This window comes from Diceros bicornis, chromosome 3, assembly GCF_020826845.1.
Source record: "Diceros bicornis minor isolate mBicDic1 chromosome 3, mDicBic1.mat.cur, whole genome shotgun sequence".
In the NCBI taxonomy this organism is placed as follows: Eukaryota; Metazoa; Chordata; class Mammalia; order Perissodactyla; family Rhinocerotidae; genus Diceros; species Diceros bicornis.
The window spans coordinates 59,900,594-59,917,908 of NC_080742.1; the positions used below are offsets into that span (position 1 = coordinate 59,900,594).

Sequence of the window (17,315 nt, forward strand, 5' to 3'; positions counted from 1 at the left end):
TTTATGTAATCCTCACATTAGCCCTTTGAGGTAAGCTCTGCTGTACTCCCCATATTACAGATGAAGAAACTGAGGCACAAGGAAGTTAGGTGATATATCTCAAATCACTCAGCAAGCATGTGGTAGAGCCAGGGTCATTTACTCCAGCTGGCTAGCATGAGAAGCCATGTGCTTAGCCACCAGGCTGTCCTGCCTATAATCACTCAGGCGGAAAGCCTACAGCAAGCAGAGCCCTGGTCGAGTGGGTCGTGGTGCCTAGGAAGGGAAGAGAAACCCCTCAAAGAGACAGAGTAGATGCAAGGAGAATCAGGAAAGGGCAAAGAAGTTTCCGGAAGGGAGTGGCAAGCAGTGTCAAATGCAGAAGATAAGGGATAAAAATGTCCTTGGATTTGGCGTTTAGGTCACTGGTGAGCTTAAGCAGCAGTGTTTCAGTAGAGTGGTAGGGCTAGAGGCCAGACTGCAGTGGGTTGCGTAGCAAAAGAGAGGTGAGGAAGGGGTGCACAGAGGAAAAGCAATCATCTTTGAAAAAACGTTTGGATGGTGATGATGCTGCTGACGCTACTGATAGTGCTAACTAACACTCGTTTAGTACCTATCACATGCAAAGCACTGTTCTAAACTCAATCTCCTGCCTTGCCTATATATAATATACATACACTCTTATATGTATGTATGCATATACATACACATAGAGATGTGTATTAATTTGTTTAATATTCATAATGACTCTATGAGGTCCTTGTACTATCTGCATTTATAGTTGAAGAAACTGAGGCCCTGAGCCATTGAGCAACTTGCCTAAGCAGAGACAGATAGTAAGAAATGCAGCCAGGCTTTGAGTCCAGGTGGTCAGGGTCCAAGATCTATGTTCTTTTTTTTTTTTTCTTTTTATTCATTTATTCCCCCAAAGCCCCAGTAGATAGTTGTATGTCATAGATGGACATCCTTCTAGTTGCTGTACACGGGACGCGACCTCAGCATGGCCGGAGAAGCGGTACGTCGGTGCGCGCCCGGGATCCAAACCCGGGCCGCCAGCAGCGGAGTGCACGCACTTAACCACCAAGCCACAGGGCCGGCCGAAAATCTATGTTCTTAACCACCATGTTGAACTGCCCCTCAGTTAGAGGCAAGAGAGAAATTTGATTATAGCTGAAGGGGAGTGGGGGTCCTTGGAGGTTAACTTTTATATTTAATTTTTGGGATGGGAGAGACTTAAGCAGGTTAATAGGCAACATCTTTTTCTTCCTTGGGTATAGATAACTTCAGTGCAACTTTGCCCAATTAGTCAGCACACTGTTATGAGAAAATCTATAAAAAAAGGAGTAAATTGTAAATAGATTACTTCTAAAAGCTCCAATTCCCTCAGCCCTTCTAACAGGCCTTATTCCTGGTGGATTGGAGACTGGAAACCCAGTAACGGAGTTTAAGTCAATGAGTCTATCAGAAAAGAGGCAGAAATCAAGAACTGTTTGGAAATCAAGGAGTCAAGGATGATGCTAGGAGGTAAGTGGTGTCTAGGAGGTCACCAGATGACAAAGAAAAGGCCAGCAGCAGGAGAAGAGACAGTACTTTCAGGCTTGGGCTAGGCTTCAGTACAAGAGTTCTCACACTTCAGTGCTCATCAGAAGCTTGTAGAAGTGTAGATGCTGGAGTCTCACCCCAGGAATACTGGAGCAGATGCCCTGAGGTGGGGCCCCACATATATTTCTGCTTCACATTCTAAAATAAGTTAAACATTTTACACTCTGGTATATTCCACTGAGACCAGATAAATGCTCACAAGAGAGGAAGTAAAGCAAATACATGTTCAGAATTGCCCCTCCCATCTTATCTTTCACTCAATAAATCTTAGGAAGTATCTACTATGTGCCAGGCACTGTACCAGTCCTGGGACTAGGATAGTGAGCCTGAAAGGCATGGTCCCTGTCCTCAAGCTCTGTGAAAGAAGTAAACAAAGTGCTGTGAGAGAGCAGGAAAGGAGATCCTCTTGAGGTGGGTTGGTCAGGGACTAAGGGACCGTGAAGGTCACCTGTGTGAAGACGGGACATTTCAACAGAAATCTGAAGGAGGAGAAGGTGCTGGCTATGCAAAGAACCAGAAGAATTCTGGACAAATGGCTCAAGCACAAGGCGCTGCGGCAGGCGAGGCCTGGTGTGCTGGGCCAACTCTTACTCCACCTTGAAGATAGTCACCTCCGGCCCCTATCCCCCAGGGAGAGCCCAGCTCTCCTCCACTGAGGTTCCTGTTCCCCACTGGACCCTCTGTTAGAGCACTTGTCTCTTCATCATAGTTTGTTTACAAGTCTGCCTCCCCTGCTAGAATCACTATTTGCATTGCTATTGCCTGCCACATTTGCTGGTATACTGTCCTACATAATTCATTCTATATAAATATTTGCTGGCTGAAAAAAGAAAAACAATTATTCTGTAGAAGCTATAGGACTTTAGGCAAGTCTTTTGATTCTCTATATCTCAGTAGACTTGTTTATAAAATGGGGGAATCATATCTCTCCTGCAGATTTGTGATGGTTAAAAGAGATAAGTTACTTAAGGTGCCTGGCAGTGGGGTTGGCACACAGTAAGTGCTCAAGAAATGTTCCTTGATGCATGATTGACTAAGTGAGTGAATGACTATATGATTTAACTGGTAATGAGAAAGTTGAGATACTTGTGAAAGATTCTTGGAAATTAAGCTCTTCAGAATATTTCATTAAAACTAAAACCAAAGCTGCCTTTACTTCCCTCTGACACTGAGAACTGCCTACTTTGAGTGTGTTCCATAATCTATGCCAAACACAGGTGTGCTGATGTGAAGAGCTGGAGGTCTGAAGTCTGAAGCCCTGGGTTGAGTTCAGGTTCTATTCACTAAGTATGAGACCTGGATCAAGGCCTAAAGCCTCAACTGCCAAATATGTTTGATAATGATGCCTATAGAAGAGAGTTTGGCCCTGAGATACTAGACTAAAGTTGGAGAGATCAATATGAACTCATGTCCACACACATGCAGATGGATGATACATGGGTTGTAGACATACATACTTTACTAAACTCTCCACTAAGAAGATCTAGAAGCAATGACATCCCGCTAGCAATGTGCATGCCCAGCACTCAGATCTTGGTTTCTAAATACCATTCTCCAATAAAAGGAACCAGTTCTCCTTAGAGAAATGGCGGATTCTAGAGCTTGGGCAGAAAAAATACAAGATGACACTGGATCATCTGGTATTACCAGAAAATAAGGAAGTGCTCAAAAAAAAAAAAGAAAAGAAATAAAAGAAAATAGAATGGAGCCATGTCAGAGACACAGAGGCCAACCTGAAAGAGGTCCCAATGGCCAAAGCTAAAAAAATTTGAGTAAGAAAATAAATAATATAATTATGAATTATAACTCAAGGTACAAAATACGTATATGAAGTCTATACTGATATAAATACATGATTGAATAAACAAATAAATGAGGGAGAAGAGACACATCTTTGTGGAAGAATTCCAAATAAAATATGTAGATACTCCCTCCTCTAGGAGGTAAGCGTGGTGCCGCCAGACCCCTTGAGTGTAGGCTGAACTTAGTGACTCAGTTCCAAAGAACAGAGAAGAAGAAAAGGGAAAAATAGCGAATTTCCAGTGGGAAAACCTGGCAAATGCCACCTTAACCAAGTGATCAAGGTTACCATCCCTCTGGATGTCATGTGGGCATCATGTTCTCTTGATATAATGTGATGAGAAGCACCGTTGGCCTCTGTGGTGTTCTTTGCAAAAACCCATAACTCTGTCTAATCAACACAAAAACATCAGGCAAATCCCAATCTGAGGGACATTTTGCAAATGTAGTTAACCAGTACCTTAACCAGTACTCTTGAAAACTGTCAACATCATGAAAAAAAAGGAAAGATGGAGGACATGCACAGACTAGAGGAGACTAAGGGGACATAGCCACTAAATGCAATGTGTATCCTTGATTAGATCCTGGAACAGAGATAGGACATTAGTGAAAAAACTGGTGAAATCCATATCAAGTCTGGAGGTGCGTTACTAGTAATGTACTACGCTAGAGCAATGTCGGGTTCTTTATTTTTGACTAAGTTGTGTTAAGATGTTAACATTAGGGGAAACTGACCTCAGGTGAGGGGTGTACTCTCTGCAGTATCTTTACAACTTTTTGTAAATCTGAAATTATTCTACAATAAAAAGCTTATTAAAAGAAACAGAATTTGGGGACGATTAGATGAATACACATCTGAGAGCATGTGGTGAGCTCACAGAACTCAGCACATTATTATGAGTGGAAGGCCACTGTTGACTGCATGGAATGAAATTGAGTGATTAACGAATCTTAGAAAATGTTCAATTTCCTGTCCATCTGTAATTTTTCCTAAACTTCACTGCATGAGATCTCAATTAAAAGAGATACCAGATATTTTATTTGATATTTAATGTTTAAAAAATAAAAGTAAAGTCTTGAGGTCAGCTTGTTTACTTCTCAGTTGAACAACAAGAATTTGTCACATGTCATTTTCTCAAAAAAAGAGTGCAAACTTTCTCCTTCCCAAACTCTTTTGTCAGCTTCCTGGTAGTTTGGATTGCAGGGAAACACGAACTCCCTGTGCGTGCATACACTCCCACACACTCAGCCATGGAGAGCTTCTGGTTCCTGCAGAAATCAGACGCACTGTGGGAAAAGCTGTTTCAAAGTCTGGACTGCTTTCCTAAGGCAGCGGGTCTCCTTCACAGCAGTTTAAATGAGTAGGAGGCCCCAGGGAAATAAAGAGAATCTGTCTCCACTAGAGCACCCATTCTGAATATAATTCTCTTTTAATGTGGATCAAAGTTGTGTGAAGTAAGTCTTGAGTATGCTTTTAAGGTGTTTGTCAATGCAGCATGTCCCTCCAGCTCAGGGGTGCTTAGGAAGGGGACTGTTCAATGCTACAGGGTCTGCCCTGAGATCTCAGAGTTAGGGGACCCAGGAGGGAGCGGTGTAAAGCTGAGGGAGCTCCAGGCGGCTCCTGGCCCAATCAGGGCCTGTGCACTGTCACATTCTGGTCTAAAAAAGAGAGGTTTAAAGAGCGACAAGGTGAAGGAACCCCTTTCAATTTTCAGCGGGAGAGCTGTGGTGTCAGAATCTTGCTTATGCACATGCACATACACATGCGTGCATACTTACACGCACACACACACACCAGCAGCAGGCAATGCCTTGTTTTGTGCGCGAATGAGAGAAGGAATGGTATAAATAATCTCCCAAAGTAGGTAACACAAAACCATGTGAGTGGTCTTTATAACACAGTCTGTAATTTCCTTTTTTCTTTTCTTTCCTTTCCTTGCCTTGCCTTGTCTCATCCTCCTCATCCTCCTCCTCTCCCTACCTCCCTTCTCCTGGTGCCAGTTGAACACTGTAGATTGTTTCTTGCTTCAGTTAATTATGGATGGAGTTCGTCATTTTTGAGACAAGATAGATAAGGCTATGGAGACGTGGCTAACAGATTGACAAGAAGTGGGTCTGGAATTTCAGCTGCGCTGTAGGTGATGAACAGGTGGTTCACTGGGATCCCTAACCACAGTTCCACCTTTTACTTTTGGCCCCACTAAAGTCAGACCCCTGTTGATCTACACTGCTCGGTTCTGCCCTGCAAGCTCCCTTCATCCCTCCACCCGGCAGCATGCGTTTCACAGGGGCAATGGCTTGCATCACACCGTTTATATTTTACCAGAATCTGAAAAGCATGAAAATAAAGACATTGAGGGTGCAGAGTCCTGCTTGTGAGACATTGGCTGGTCCAGGAGCAGTGGTTCTGTTCAAAGTAGCAACACCCCGAGAGTATCAGTGAGGCATAGAGCACAGTGGCATTCAGACTCGGGGCTGAATCCTCTTGTTGCCACTTACTACCTGTGTAACCTGGGCAAATCCCTTAACTTCTCCTAGTCTCAATTTCCTCATCTGTAAAATAAATATACTCCCAGGAGCACTGTTAAATGAGATCACGCATGTAAAGTGCAGGGCCTGGTATATTATCTATATATGAAGTATGTGCCTGGCATGATGGAGGCAACAAAGACGGGCAAGATGCACACCTGTCACCCGGATATGCTTACAGCCTAATGAGGAAATCTACGTAAACTTAACATCTTAATATCTCTGTGCCTCACTTTCCTCATCTATAACATGTGGACAATAACAATATCTACCTCAGAAGATGAAATGATTGATCTATGTAAAGCATTTAGAACAGTACTGGCACATGGTAGTACTGTACTCAAAAAGGCATTTTATGATAATGGTTGAGAGGAGAGTTAACATTTTGCGGAGAGGATTAGGAATTATTTTATGGAGAAGGTGACAGTGAGATGAGCTAGAAGGATGGGCGTGGTGTTGACAGGGCATTCTTGGTGGAAGGAATGATTAAGAATGAAGGGGCAGAGGTGAGCAGGTTGGGGTGGGATCAAAGGAGAGCCAATCACTCTTGTTTGGCCGGTGTGGGATACGCAAGGATAATAGTGGAAGGCAAGTCTGGGAAGGCTTTTGGAGAATCTTAAAACACTAAGTAAAAATTGTACTTCACTGTGTAGGCAATGTGGAGATCATAAGCTGGGGGAAATAATATGATCAGAGGTATGCAGTGGGAAAATTATTGTGGCCCTGAAGTAAGGAAAATCAGAATTTCCATCAGTGATGCAAATGAGAAGCTAGTGGCAATTCAGTTATTCATTCAACAAATATTTCTTTGTTATGTATAAGGCACCTTCCTAGGCACTAGGTATACAGTGGTGAAGAAGACAGAGTCTGTCCTCCTGGAGGTTATAGCTTAGTGGGAGAGATAGACAAGCAATCACACAGGTGTATCATTGAAAACAAGGAAAATTCAATGAAGGAAATTACAAGAGCTTGGACAAGAGAGTTGTGTAAAGAGTCAGGGATGGTTTCCCCGAAGAAGTGACACGTAAGCTGAGATCTGAAGGGTGAGGAGGAGTTCATCAAGTTGAAGGTCGAGAGAGAAATTTTTCCAGGCAAAGTCATTGGGGTGGGATGACAAGACCATATTTATCTTAAAGAAAGTTATTTCTGGCATCAGTGTGGAAAATTTATTGGAAAGAGGGCAAGAGCAGATTTGATTGGACTAATTGGGAAGCTATAGCAGGAGTTACATCAAAAGATGATTGCATGGATACTTCATAAAATGGTATCATTACACACAAAAACACAGATGACTCTCACAGACAGAAGAAGCCAAACACAAAGAAGAATATACTGTATGATTCCATTTATGGGAAATTCAAGACTCGAACTTTATATAAATAAACTAATCTGTGGTGACAGATTTCAGAATGGTGGCTACATTGGTGTGGGGGGCTATTGACTGGGAGCGGCATGAGGAAGGCTTCTGGCAGGCTGGAAATTATTTACATCTATATCTTTACCTACCTATAGTAGGTAGGTAATTCTACTTATTAATTCACACCTGCTTTGTAAATGTAATTCGTGCACCATGGAAATGAAAAGAAGGTCTGATATGTACCATTTAAAAAATATATCTTTAAAATGTAATGTTAAGGGGGAAAAGTAGGCTAAAAATTGTGCATATAAAATTATCGTAACTCTCAAAGAAATTAATATAATAATAATTTACTTAAGAATTAAAGAAAAACATCCAACACACTGGTTGTTTCTGGTGGTGGAATTTCAGGTGACTGGTGTGAAGATACACCCCCAGGGGATTTTGGAAAACACTGACAATGATTAAGAGACCAACAAACTTCTCTGAGCAGGATGACAGGGATGCGAATCCCTGTTTTGTTCTTCCCTAAGGGAGTGACATTCAGTAAATTACATAATCTCTGTGACTCGCAGTTTCATCAAATTTAAAAAAGGGGTCCTAATGGTGCCTCCATCCCAGGGCTATTTGGGGAACTAACCAAGATGAAATGTAAGCACAGCGAGTGCTCAGTAAATGTCAGTTCTGGATATTAAAGGAAACCTTGGAGGCAGAGGAGAGTGGGTTGTCCACATTAGCTCCCACTGCCCCTCCTTCCTGGGTCATCTTTGAGAGGGAGGTTGGCCATGGGGATTTGAGAAGGAGGGTAAAGGTCCAGAGCAGCAATCGGGGGTTGGGGGGCACATGAAGGGAGATGACCAGGGAGCACGCCCAGCTGGGGTGGAAGCCAAGCATTTCTGGGATGAAATCCTCCAACTTCCTCCCAGCCAAAAGGGATGGTGGAAATGTTCCCAAGTTGGGAATTGAAAAGGGGGTTGTGACAGAAAGACAAGGAAATGATATTTCGAGAATAAACTCCATAGAGTATAAAAATAAAGAATGTCATTTTAAATGAGAGAGTTTAAAGTTGAACATTTTGTGACTATGTATAGCTGTGGGTGTGATGTATGTATAACATGATGTTATTTAAGGAAATCACAGAAACCCATATCATTTGCCTTCGTACATAAAGACACTCTTCTTCTGTACTTTATCAAACAGCGAATATTATGATATGATATCCACATGCTATTTGAACACATGAAAAGTTTTTTTCTTTAATTAAAATTAACTGACTCTTCAGAAACCAGTGGAGCCCATAGCTTCTCAGGTGACATTAGGGGAAATTTAATTGGTACTTAGTCAATGACCGAGGAAGCATGAAATGCACGCATACCTCAGGTATTTGCATCTCTTTCTTCCTGCTCAACTAGACAGCCTTATGATATTTAATATCGTCAGTCAGCAAAATCATGTTCATTAGTTAGGCCACAAAGTGTTAAACTGACTTTAATTCAATGAGAATAAAAAGGAAATTACAAATAAAACAGAAACTTGTTGTGTTATATACAGAAAACCTACAATTCTGGGAAAGGAGGCATAAAATTTTTATTTTATATTTTATTTAATTTTTACAGGAAGCTTCTGAAAATCAATATTGTAAGGCCTAACTGGATTTAGTATTATATTCTCATTCAGAGAGTGGGCAGGGAATCGTGTCAACATTTGCAGCCTTCTCTCTGCCTGCATTCCAATTAAAAATTGTTCAACATGATATAATGTAGACAGGGTATTCTGAACAGCTATCTCTGAATAATAATGATATTGATAATAATTATATTAGCTACCATTTTTATTAACACTTTTTTATGTAGCAGGTATTGTGCTAAGCATTTTATGTGTGTTAGCTCACTTACTCCCCACAACAAACCTGTAAGGGAGGTATTTTAGGTACTTTATTATACCCATTTTATGGGTGAAAACAATAAAGCTCAGATTAGGGTTACCAACTACCCAGGTTTTCCCAGGATGTGAGACTTTCAGTGCTTAAACCAGGAAAATCTTGGGCAAACTGGCATGAGTCAGTCACCCTATAAAAATGACTTGCTTGATATTTAAGTGGTAGAGAGGGATTTAAACCTCTTCTCTCCTTAGCTGGGCAGATTTTTCCTACCTACTGCCAGCCCAGCTCTAGATTACAGTCCACAAGAGTTCAACAGCAAGACATTCTTTGGCAGTGTGGTGGGGGAGGGAGCTAGGTTGACACTTGGCAATATTATTTCGCATGTTGTAATTGAAAATGTCATTTTGTCTTTCCCGGTCCCCAAACCACTGAGCAAGCAAAGCTGAACCTCTCTTTACAGCATTTGCAAAGGGCTGGCATGTCACCTTAATCTGACATTCAGAGTAAAAACCCACTCACCTTGGGAAGGGGGTAGAGGTGACACAATGGTTGGCCAGGGTCCTGTTTACAAAACTCCAGGGTGTGACACACCACATCAGCATTCCTATCCGCACTAAGCCTGGAGGGAAAGAGGGCAAAACAAAGGCTATTCAGATCTCTCAGGCATTAGGAAACAGAAGCTATTTGAAAGAAAAGTAAATCCCCAGAATGGATTCTAATACCCTCAACTCTTTGCAGCATGGCCTTGAGTCCAGGCCCGTGTAGCTGCTGGATCATAACGATTTCCTGCCACGTCGCTGTCTTCTACATTTAGAATAAGGTCCTGGGGGCGGGGATGGGGCACAAACAGCACTGAGCTGTGAATCAGCCTCTCACACAAACACTGTGATTCTTTTCAGGAGCAGCCACAAATAAAATTAGGAAAAGAAAAATGCGCAGGAGTGTAATTTGACGGGAACAATATTTTAAAGTTTGCTTGGCCTTATAGAAAAAAATCATGTATGATATAGCCTTAAACACATAAAATTATTTTCTTAGGCATAATCCAAATCACTTCTTTCCCTTTAAAGTAAATATATTTCTCTACCTTATGGAAGGAAATACAATATCTTTGACTTTTTCCCCTGGGAATAGTGTAAGGATAGTGTTCTTCAAATATTTTGGTTTATGTCTGGGTTTGCAGGGGCTTAAACAAACCTTTCATATCCATTTTCTACCTGACACCCTCAAAACTCTTCTTAAATCTGGAAGAATGAGTATCATGTGCTGCTTCAAATGAAGGAACAAGTAAAGTATGGACTTGTAGTAACTTTGCCAAGTAACTTATTGATTCACTCCCAAAGCAAACCAAACCAAAGCAACAAAAGGAAAGAATCCAGAAACATAGGTTGATAATATCTAGAGACAAATTTTAGAAGGACAGTTATAGATTCTAGAAGATACTTTTTGGGGTTTCTTGCCAGCTCACATGATCACTTAACTGTCCCCCTTCACCCATAGAGGTGGGTTCCTGGCAACTGTCCCTTATCTCCCAGCCAGTTGATTAGACCTCATTAGACTACTGTTTAAGTAGGACCCATCAGATTCTCTTTTATGGAAATTCGGAATTGGTGTTAAAAAGTTTGACTTCACTCTGGGCTGCTCTCAGAATAAAAGGAGCTATAGTGACTTGGGACTGTAACGTCATTTTCTGACATGTGGACTGAGCATTTGGAAAGCTAGTCTGTAGGATGGGGTTCATGGGGCAGAACCCAGCGTGTAGAGTGAGGAAGCCTGGGGAGTGTGCGCCCTTGTGTTCTTGGTGGCTTCCCTGTCCTGTTTTCAGTCTTTGTCTGAAGCCTGGATATTTTCCTGCCCTTGAGTTTCATGATATTGTGGGAGATCAAGATTTGGCCACCCTGAAATCTATTTCTTTACCTTGATTGTTTTCTCTGACGGACACTTGACCTCCTCTACTAACTGCCTAAAGAATTTGACATAGAAGATCTGTAATATAATGTAAAATAGATGTTACAATGGAAAAGGCACCAACAAGCCCATCTTATGGGAAGTTCTGTCTCTCTGGCCACATTCTCTGGATGGACCTGCGAGGAGTTGCCAGACAAACATTTACATTTATAAGGGAAATCTCCATTTTTACATTTATAAGGGAAATCTCCATTTGTGAAGGTATCTCCCTCTCTGTATTGGGAAGAGGGGGGATGACCTCATTTCTAGAAACTTATCAATGTGGAAAGTGAGGCCTTAAATCTGCATAATAATCTTACTCTTGTTTACTGTGCTTTAGTGGTAATCTGCTGTAACTGACTCCCCCCACCCCCAACATCCTCCTTTGTCCTTAGCTGAAGATGGTATTTAAGACGAGAATTTCTGCTATTGTGTTGAGAAACTCAGTGTCCCTGGTTTCTCCCATGTATACATGTTATTAAACTAGGTATTATTTTCTCCTGCTAATCTGTCTCGTTAATTATTCGGCCAGCCATAAGAACCTTAAGGGAAAGGGTAGAGGGAGATTCTCCCTCTTCCCCCACAATATACTCTAGATTCTCTTATAATAAATCCACTCCACGTACCTCCCCCCAGCTATTACAGCGACTACCTCTACAACTACTCCAATTACAACTTCTTTCTTCTCTCTCTGACCCTCCTCCTCTTCTCCTTCCTTCTTAGTCATAAGGAAGGTCGAGATATTTCTGGGCTGTGACAGTCACAGCCCATACATGGGCCGACCCTTGAGAACCACTGTTTAGCTTGGTAATGCTTGGCCCCCATGACTAGGGCCTGGATCTGCTCCCTGACTCCATGCCCACTTCTGCTTTATTTCCCTGATAGCCATTCCACAGACTCTCGATTAGGTTGTCCACTCCTCCAAGGGAGTTTTATACCTGGATGTGGAGAATAACAGATGAGATTCAGAAAGGTAAAACAAAAACAAGATGCAAACAAAACAAAAAACCAGCCCCCTAGTTCTACTTAGTGCATGTAAGCAGCAGTTTTAATGGATGCTGAACATCGAAATATCTTTAAAATTCTAATAATGTTATCTTTGGACTACCAACCAAAAAATGCTGGGAGAGGCCTTAAGAGTTTATATCATGAACATTCCTGCAGAAAGAACTGCCCCATATTACTGAAAAGCCCGTCAGAGAAAGAGGATCCACCTCAGACATCTTCAAACATTTTGATGGTCACTAGTGTATGAAAAGATAAGCTGGGACCACAGGCTCCCAAATCTCATTCCAGCTGAATGAGACTAGCCATGTGACTGGCAAGATGGCTTCTCAACATTTTGTGAGCACCTGAGTTAAAAGGGAAAAAGAGTTCATCATGAGAATCATCTGCTTGGCCCCAGGCTTCCTTCAAGGGAGGTGGAGGGGAAGGTAACTTACAGTATTAAAGGAGGCCTTGTCTTCTAAGCTGTGGGACAAGCTGTTTGTGACAGAAAAAGTCCATTACCGAACTAATGTCTACCAAGGGTCAGTGAAGCAGGAGAGGGTGGCTGTTGTCACACATCTGTTCTCAACTTAATGGTTCATTTATTTAACTGATGACTGCTGTTTTTATGGGGGGTCTGGTATTTAGTGGACTCAGGAGGATGATAAATAAGGCTCTGGTTAATCTTTTTTTTTTAAACTAAGGCCAACATTCCACCTGCGACAATCCAGGACCACCAGAGCCAAGTCATCATATGGTATCCAAGACCTATTCTTTTTCCCCTGTAAATAGTGCACAATTTCAAGTATGTCAACTTGAATATCCGAATGGAAGGGGGCCCCCTCAGTCAGAGAGTGAGGCTGGTATTCTCTGAACTGAGGAATAGGAGAGGAGAACTGGGCATGTGGTGTCCTTTCCAGAGTCCTCTAAAACCAGAGCTTCTCATGACTAAAAGTGAGAAGTACTCCTTTGGACAAGAATAGAAAATGCTGAGACTCACAAGTCCAGACAAGTGGAAGACCATTAGAATGTGCAAGACACAAAGAATGGGCAAAGTAGCACGTGTGCTCTTGACCACTTGCCCAACCTTGGGACAGAAGGCCTAGGCTACACGTAATTTGTGAAATCCTTAGGAAATCTCCAAACTCGTAATAACCATTCCCAGTCAACATTGTTTTCTTTTTCCCAGAGCAGCAAATAAGACCAAAATGGCCACATTTTAATTTATTTCCTTTTACTACCTTTATAGGTACAGAGGTGTGCAGGAGTGAGGCATGTGGGGAGGTGGAGGCTTCAACACATTGGGAAGAGCTAATTAACAAGTTTAATTAGGATCATGGTGGAATGAAGTCAATGAGGTTCATTATCATCATAAGTCAAAAGAAGAGCAAGGTCAGGGTTAAGTTAACAGATGGGCAGAGTAACAGCCTATGTTAGGGAGTGAGGACAGGGCCTTTCACACATGAAAGCTCTCAAATTTAGACCTTTGACATCACTTGTAAAGGAAATTTTATGTATTAATATATAGTCACAGATATACACTCATAGCATTGACAGATCTTCCTCATATGACTCAATACTTTTATCCCATTTCTGGACCACACTCTTTATAGTGTACTATAAATTTAATCATTTCTATAAATCTTGTAATTATCTTGTGAATGGCACGGTTATATTGCTTTGTAATTTTGGTGTCTAAAAAACATTAAGGTGTACCATAATTGTTATAAATCTTGTTTTGCATTTTTCTTCTAAAAATGTGAGTAGTTTAGGCCTCTCCTGATCTCTGAGAGCTCCTAAGTTTGGAATACAGTAATTTATGATTTAGAGGGAAGCATAAATAGATACCAGGAGGCAAGGTGAGACAGACAGAAGACCAGGATCAGATTTGCTATGGCAACCTACAGCACAATGGAAGTCAGGACCAGGCAGAAGAGGACCCAGCAGGTGGTCACTGGGTAGGATTGGGCTGCTTCTGGAAGTAGCCTTCCTGCGTGATCCAGATTCCTGGGGGAACCCCTGAGTGCTCAGAAGTCCCCCTTCCTAACAACATCCTGTGGCTCACCTGTGGGAAAGGAATGTAATTGCTGAATAATTAGTCCATGAATCATTGAGAATTGACTGGGGTAAAATAATGAGGAGGGAAGCCCTTTGGGTTAAGAAACACATTTAATACTGGAAGCCTGAAATTCAGGTAAAACTAAATCATGAGGTTGTTATTTTCAGGGCCTACAACAACCTGGAACTGTACGTAATTGACTAAAACAAGCTGTGAAAAGAACACAAGTAAGAGGAGAAATTTCTATCAGCAAACAGCTAATATTGGAACTGGAAAATTACACACAAACAAAACTGATAGCAGACAGAATCACGAAGGGGGATCATTTATTACACCTGTCTTTCTTCAAAGTGGCTCACCCCATACTAAGGAGAATTAGTCATCTCATGACTTTGAGTCATCTCAAAGAAAAAAATTTCCTCCCCTCCTCACCACCTACTCACAAAGTGGCCCACTTTTGGTGGCTTGCTGGGCCCATTCTTTCTTAACACCCTGTGTCCACTTGTAGTTCTTTGAGGTGGGGACTGTCTCTTGCACAGTTCATATCTGCAGTACCTAGTACAGCATCTGCTGTTCTCTCTCTGATCCTTGTGCTTAACTGGCCCTCGCACTCACCACCCTCCAGCCAGCTACAGAAGAGCAATGGGTTTCCCAAGGAACCCAGGCCACTCTCCTTTTACTCCCAGCATGCTTCATGGCTAATCTCTGGCACCCTTTTTGGGTATCTGTATGTATTGCCCTCTTTGGTTTCTGTGACTATTTTCCATCTACCTCTCTAGTTCCCTGATCTAGGCCCAGTAGAACCTCTCTGGCCAAGTTGACATTTTCCCCAGAGCACCTGGTTCATACTAGTATGTAAACAGATTCATTGAATAGGCTAAAAGTTTTTTTTTACTGCTTTAATACATTCAAGTAATTTTCTTTAGAGCAGCCTAGTCATACCTCATCTGTAGAGATAATTTTATTTTTTAAAAGAATTAATTAATTTCACATTTATTGAAGGCCTTCGACGCTGAAGAATTGCACCAAGCCCTGGAGCTTCAAAGCCCTCTCCTTCTCCTCCCCTTCTTCCTTCCTTCTTCCCACATATTCAGTATTTTGCTAAGTACCTAGAGATACAAAGATGAATGAAAGGTAGTCCTAGCCCTCAGAAGACTTTCAATCTAGTTAGCAACTCAGAAAAGTAAACGGAGAATTAAATTACAAACAGATGTGGTAAGTGCTGTGCTAGGGGTTTGCACAGGTACTAGGAGTGTGTGTGTGTGTGTGTGTGTGTGTTGGTGGTGGGAGTGTCTGTCTTAGCCTGGGGAGGGTCAGGAAAGTTTCCAGAGCAAGTGACCCTGGAGCTGGATCCAAAGAAGTGGGATTTGTCTAGGGTAGAGGTTTTGGATGTGCCAAACAGAGAGAACATTTCATGCAAAGGTCCTGAAGCAAAACCCTCCTGGTGTGTGGGGAGAACTACAAGTGGTTTGGTGTGCTGTGGAGCAGCCAGAGATGAATCTGGAAATATCCTCAGGGACCAGTTCATAAATAGCCTTGTGTGTGGGGCTAAGGAATCCTGAAAAGGGTGTGAAGACTTTGAAGAATTTTATGTTAGAGAGTGCCGTAATGAGTTTTGCACTAAAAAGATATTTGGCCAGCTATAATGTAGATTATGGACTCGAAGGGCAATGAGCAAGCCTGCAGGCCTGGAGTCCAGTTAGGAGGCAGTGGCATAGAGGCATGAGCTGAGAAGAGAGGGTCCCTGCCTTCCACACACTCACAGTCCAGGGCTGTGAGAAATCATTTACCATAAGAGAGTGAGGTCAATGTTAACAGAGGCAGATGCACAGCATGGTGGAGCACTGATTGTCTCTCTGGTCTGCATGATTTTAAGTTCCTTTTGTCTTTAAAATTCTGCAACTCTTGCCTACTCTGTTCCGGGGGTGATGCTGTCCTCTGAGCCTCTCTGCTCTGAGGCTAACGGTATATAAAAGACTAACCATGTAAGAATGTTCATAGTAGCACTGTTCACCAGAGAGAAAGCCAGGAAACACCCCAAATACCCATCAATGGGAAAGTGAAGAAATAGACTCTTGCAGAGACGAAATGGAATATTCTGTACAGTCAGAATGAATGTAACTACAGCAATGACACAACTCTATGAATGAATCTTAGACATATAAATTTAAGTGGTAGGTCTCAAAAGATTATATACAGTGTGACATTCTCTTCATAAAGTAAAGATATAACTAAAATAAAAAATATATGCCTTAAAGGAATATATAATAAACATACTAATTCTAGTTGCTTAGACAATTATTTATTATATTATCATATAATATGTTACATAATTAGAATTAATTATATTAATATAATAAATCTATATACATACATATAATAGAACTATAGGAAAAGGAAAGCAAGAGAAAGATGGACAGGGGATTTGTTACTTGGGTGGAGAAAAGCATGAGAATGAAAGAGAGGGACCGCATGGTTAGAGTAAGTTATTGTTAATGTCCTAGACTGTGTTTTGGGTGGTGGGTTTGGGAGCTAATTATATTATTCAAAGTAACTAAGTAACTAACCAAATAATAAATATAAGAAAGCCATGTATGGATCCTTGATGAGAAAGTGCCATAAACAGGAATATGATTTATCTGATCCAGTGCCTCTGAGCTCATAAAAGAAAAAAAAAGATAAAAGAAAGAAAGGAAGCAGGCAGACAATGACCATGGCGCACGTGCGGGATACTGAGGGGCAGGGTTGGGGATGAGGAAGTGGAGAGGGCCAGGAAATCCCCAAATGAGAGGAGAAAAGAGAAGAACCTGAGAAGAACGTAGCCTGAGAACACAGGAGGGAGGGTAGGGAAGGGCTGGGCCACGCTGGGGAGCTCGGGAGAAACGGTCAGATGCCTGCGTCCAGCCAATAGAATCCAGTCATTTGTTGGCATTCTGTGGTGAAATTCCTTCTGAAAGGCTCTTGGAGAGAAATTGAGCCAAGTTGCCACACTGTAATTCAAGGAGAGCCTTTGTCCAGAGTGACAAAGGAACCGAGTCAGATCTGAATTTTCCACTATTAACCAGAACTGGACTACAGCTTCAGCCCTTGTTCAGTAAGCACATCCTGCTGGAAACGGATCCAGCTGCCTCCCAGTTTTCCTGTTTCCCCCCATATCCCAGGAACCAAATCAG

At 41.9% G+C, this 17,315-nt stretch overlaps 1 protein-coding gene across 1 annotated transcript in view; it reads right to left on the reverse strand.

Moving 5' to 3' along the window:
* AOAH (acyloxyacyl hydrolase) overlaps positions 1–17,315 on the reverse strand; it is a 187,562-nt gene that overhangs the window by 133,625 nt on the left and 36,622 nt on the right. Inside the window, exon 4 of the mRNA XM_058528289.1 lies at positions 9,669–9,768. Within this exon, the coding sequence (XP_058384272.1) occupies positions 9,669–9,768 (100 nt within the window). The remainder of the gene's footprint in view (positions 1–9,668; positions 9,769–17,315) is intronic.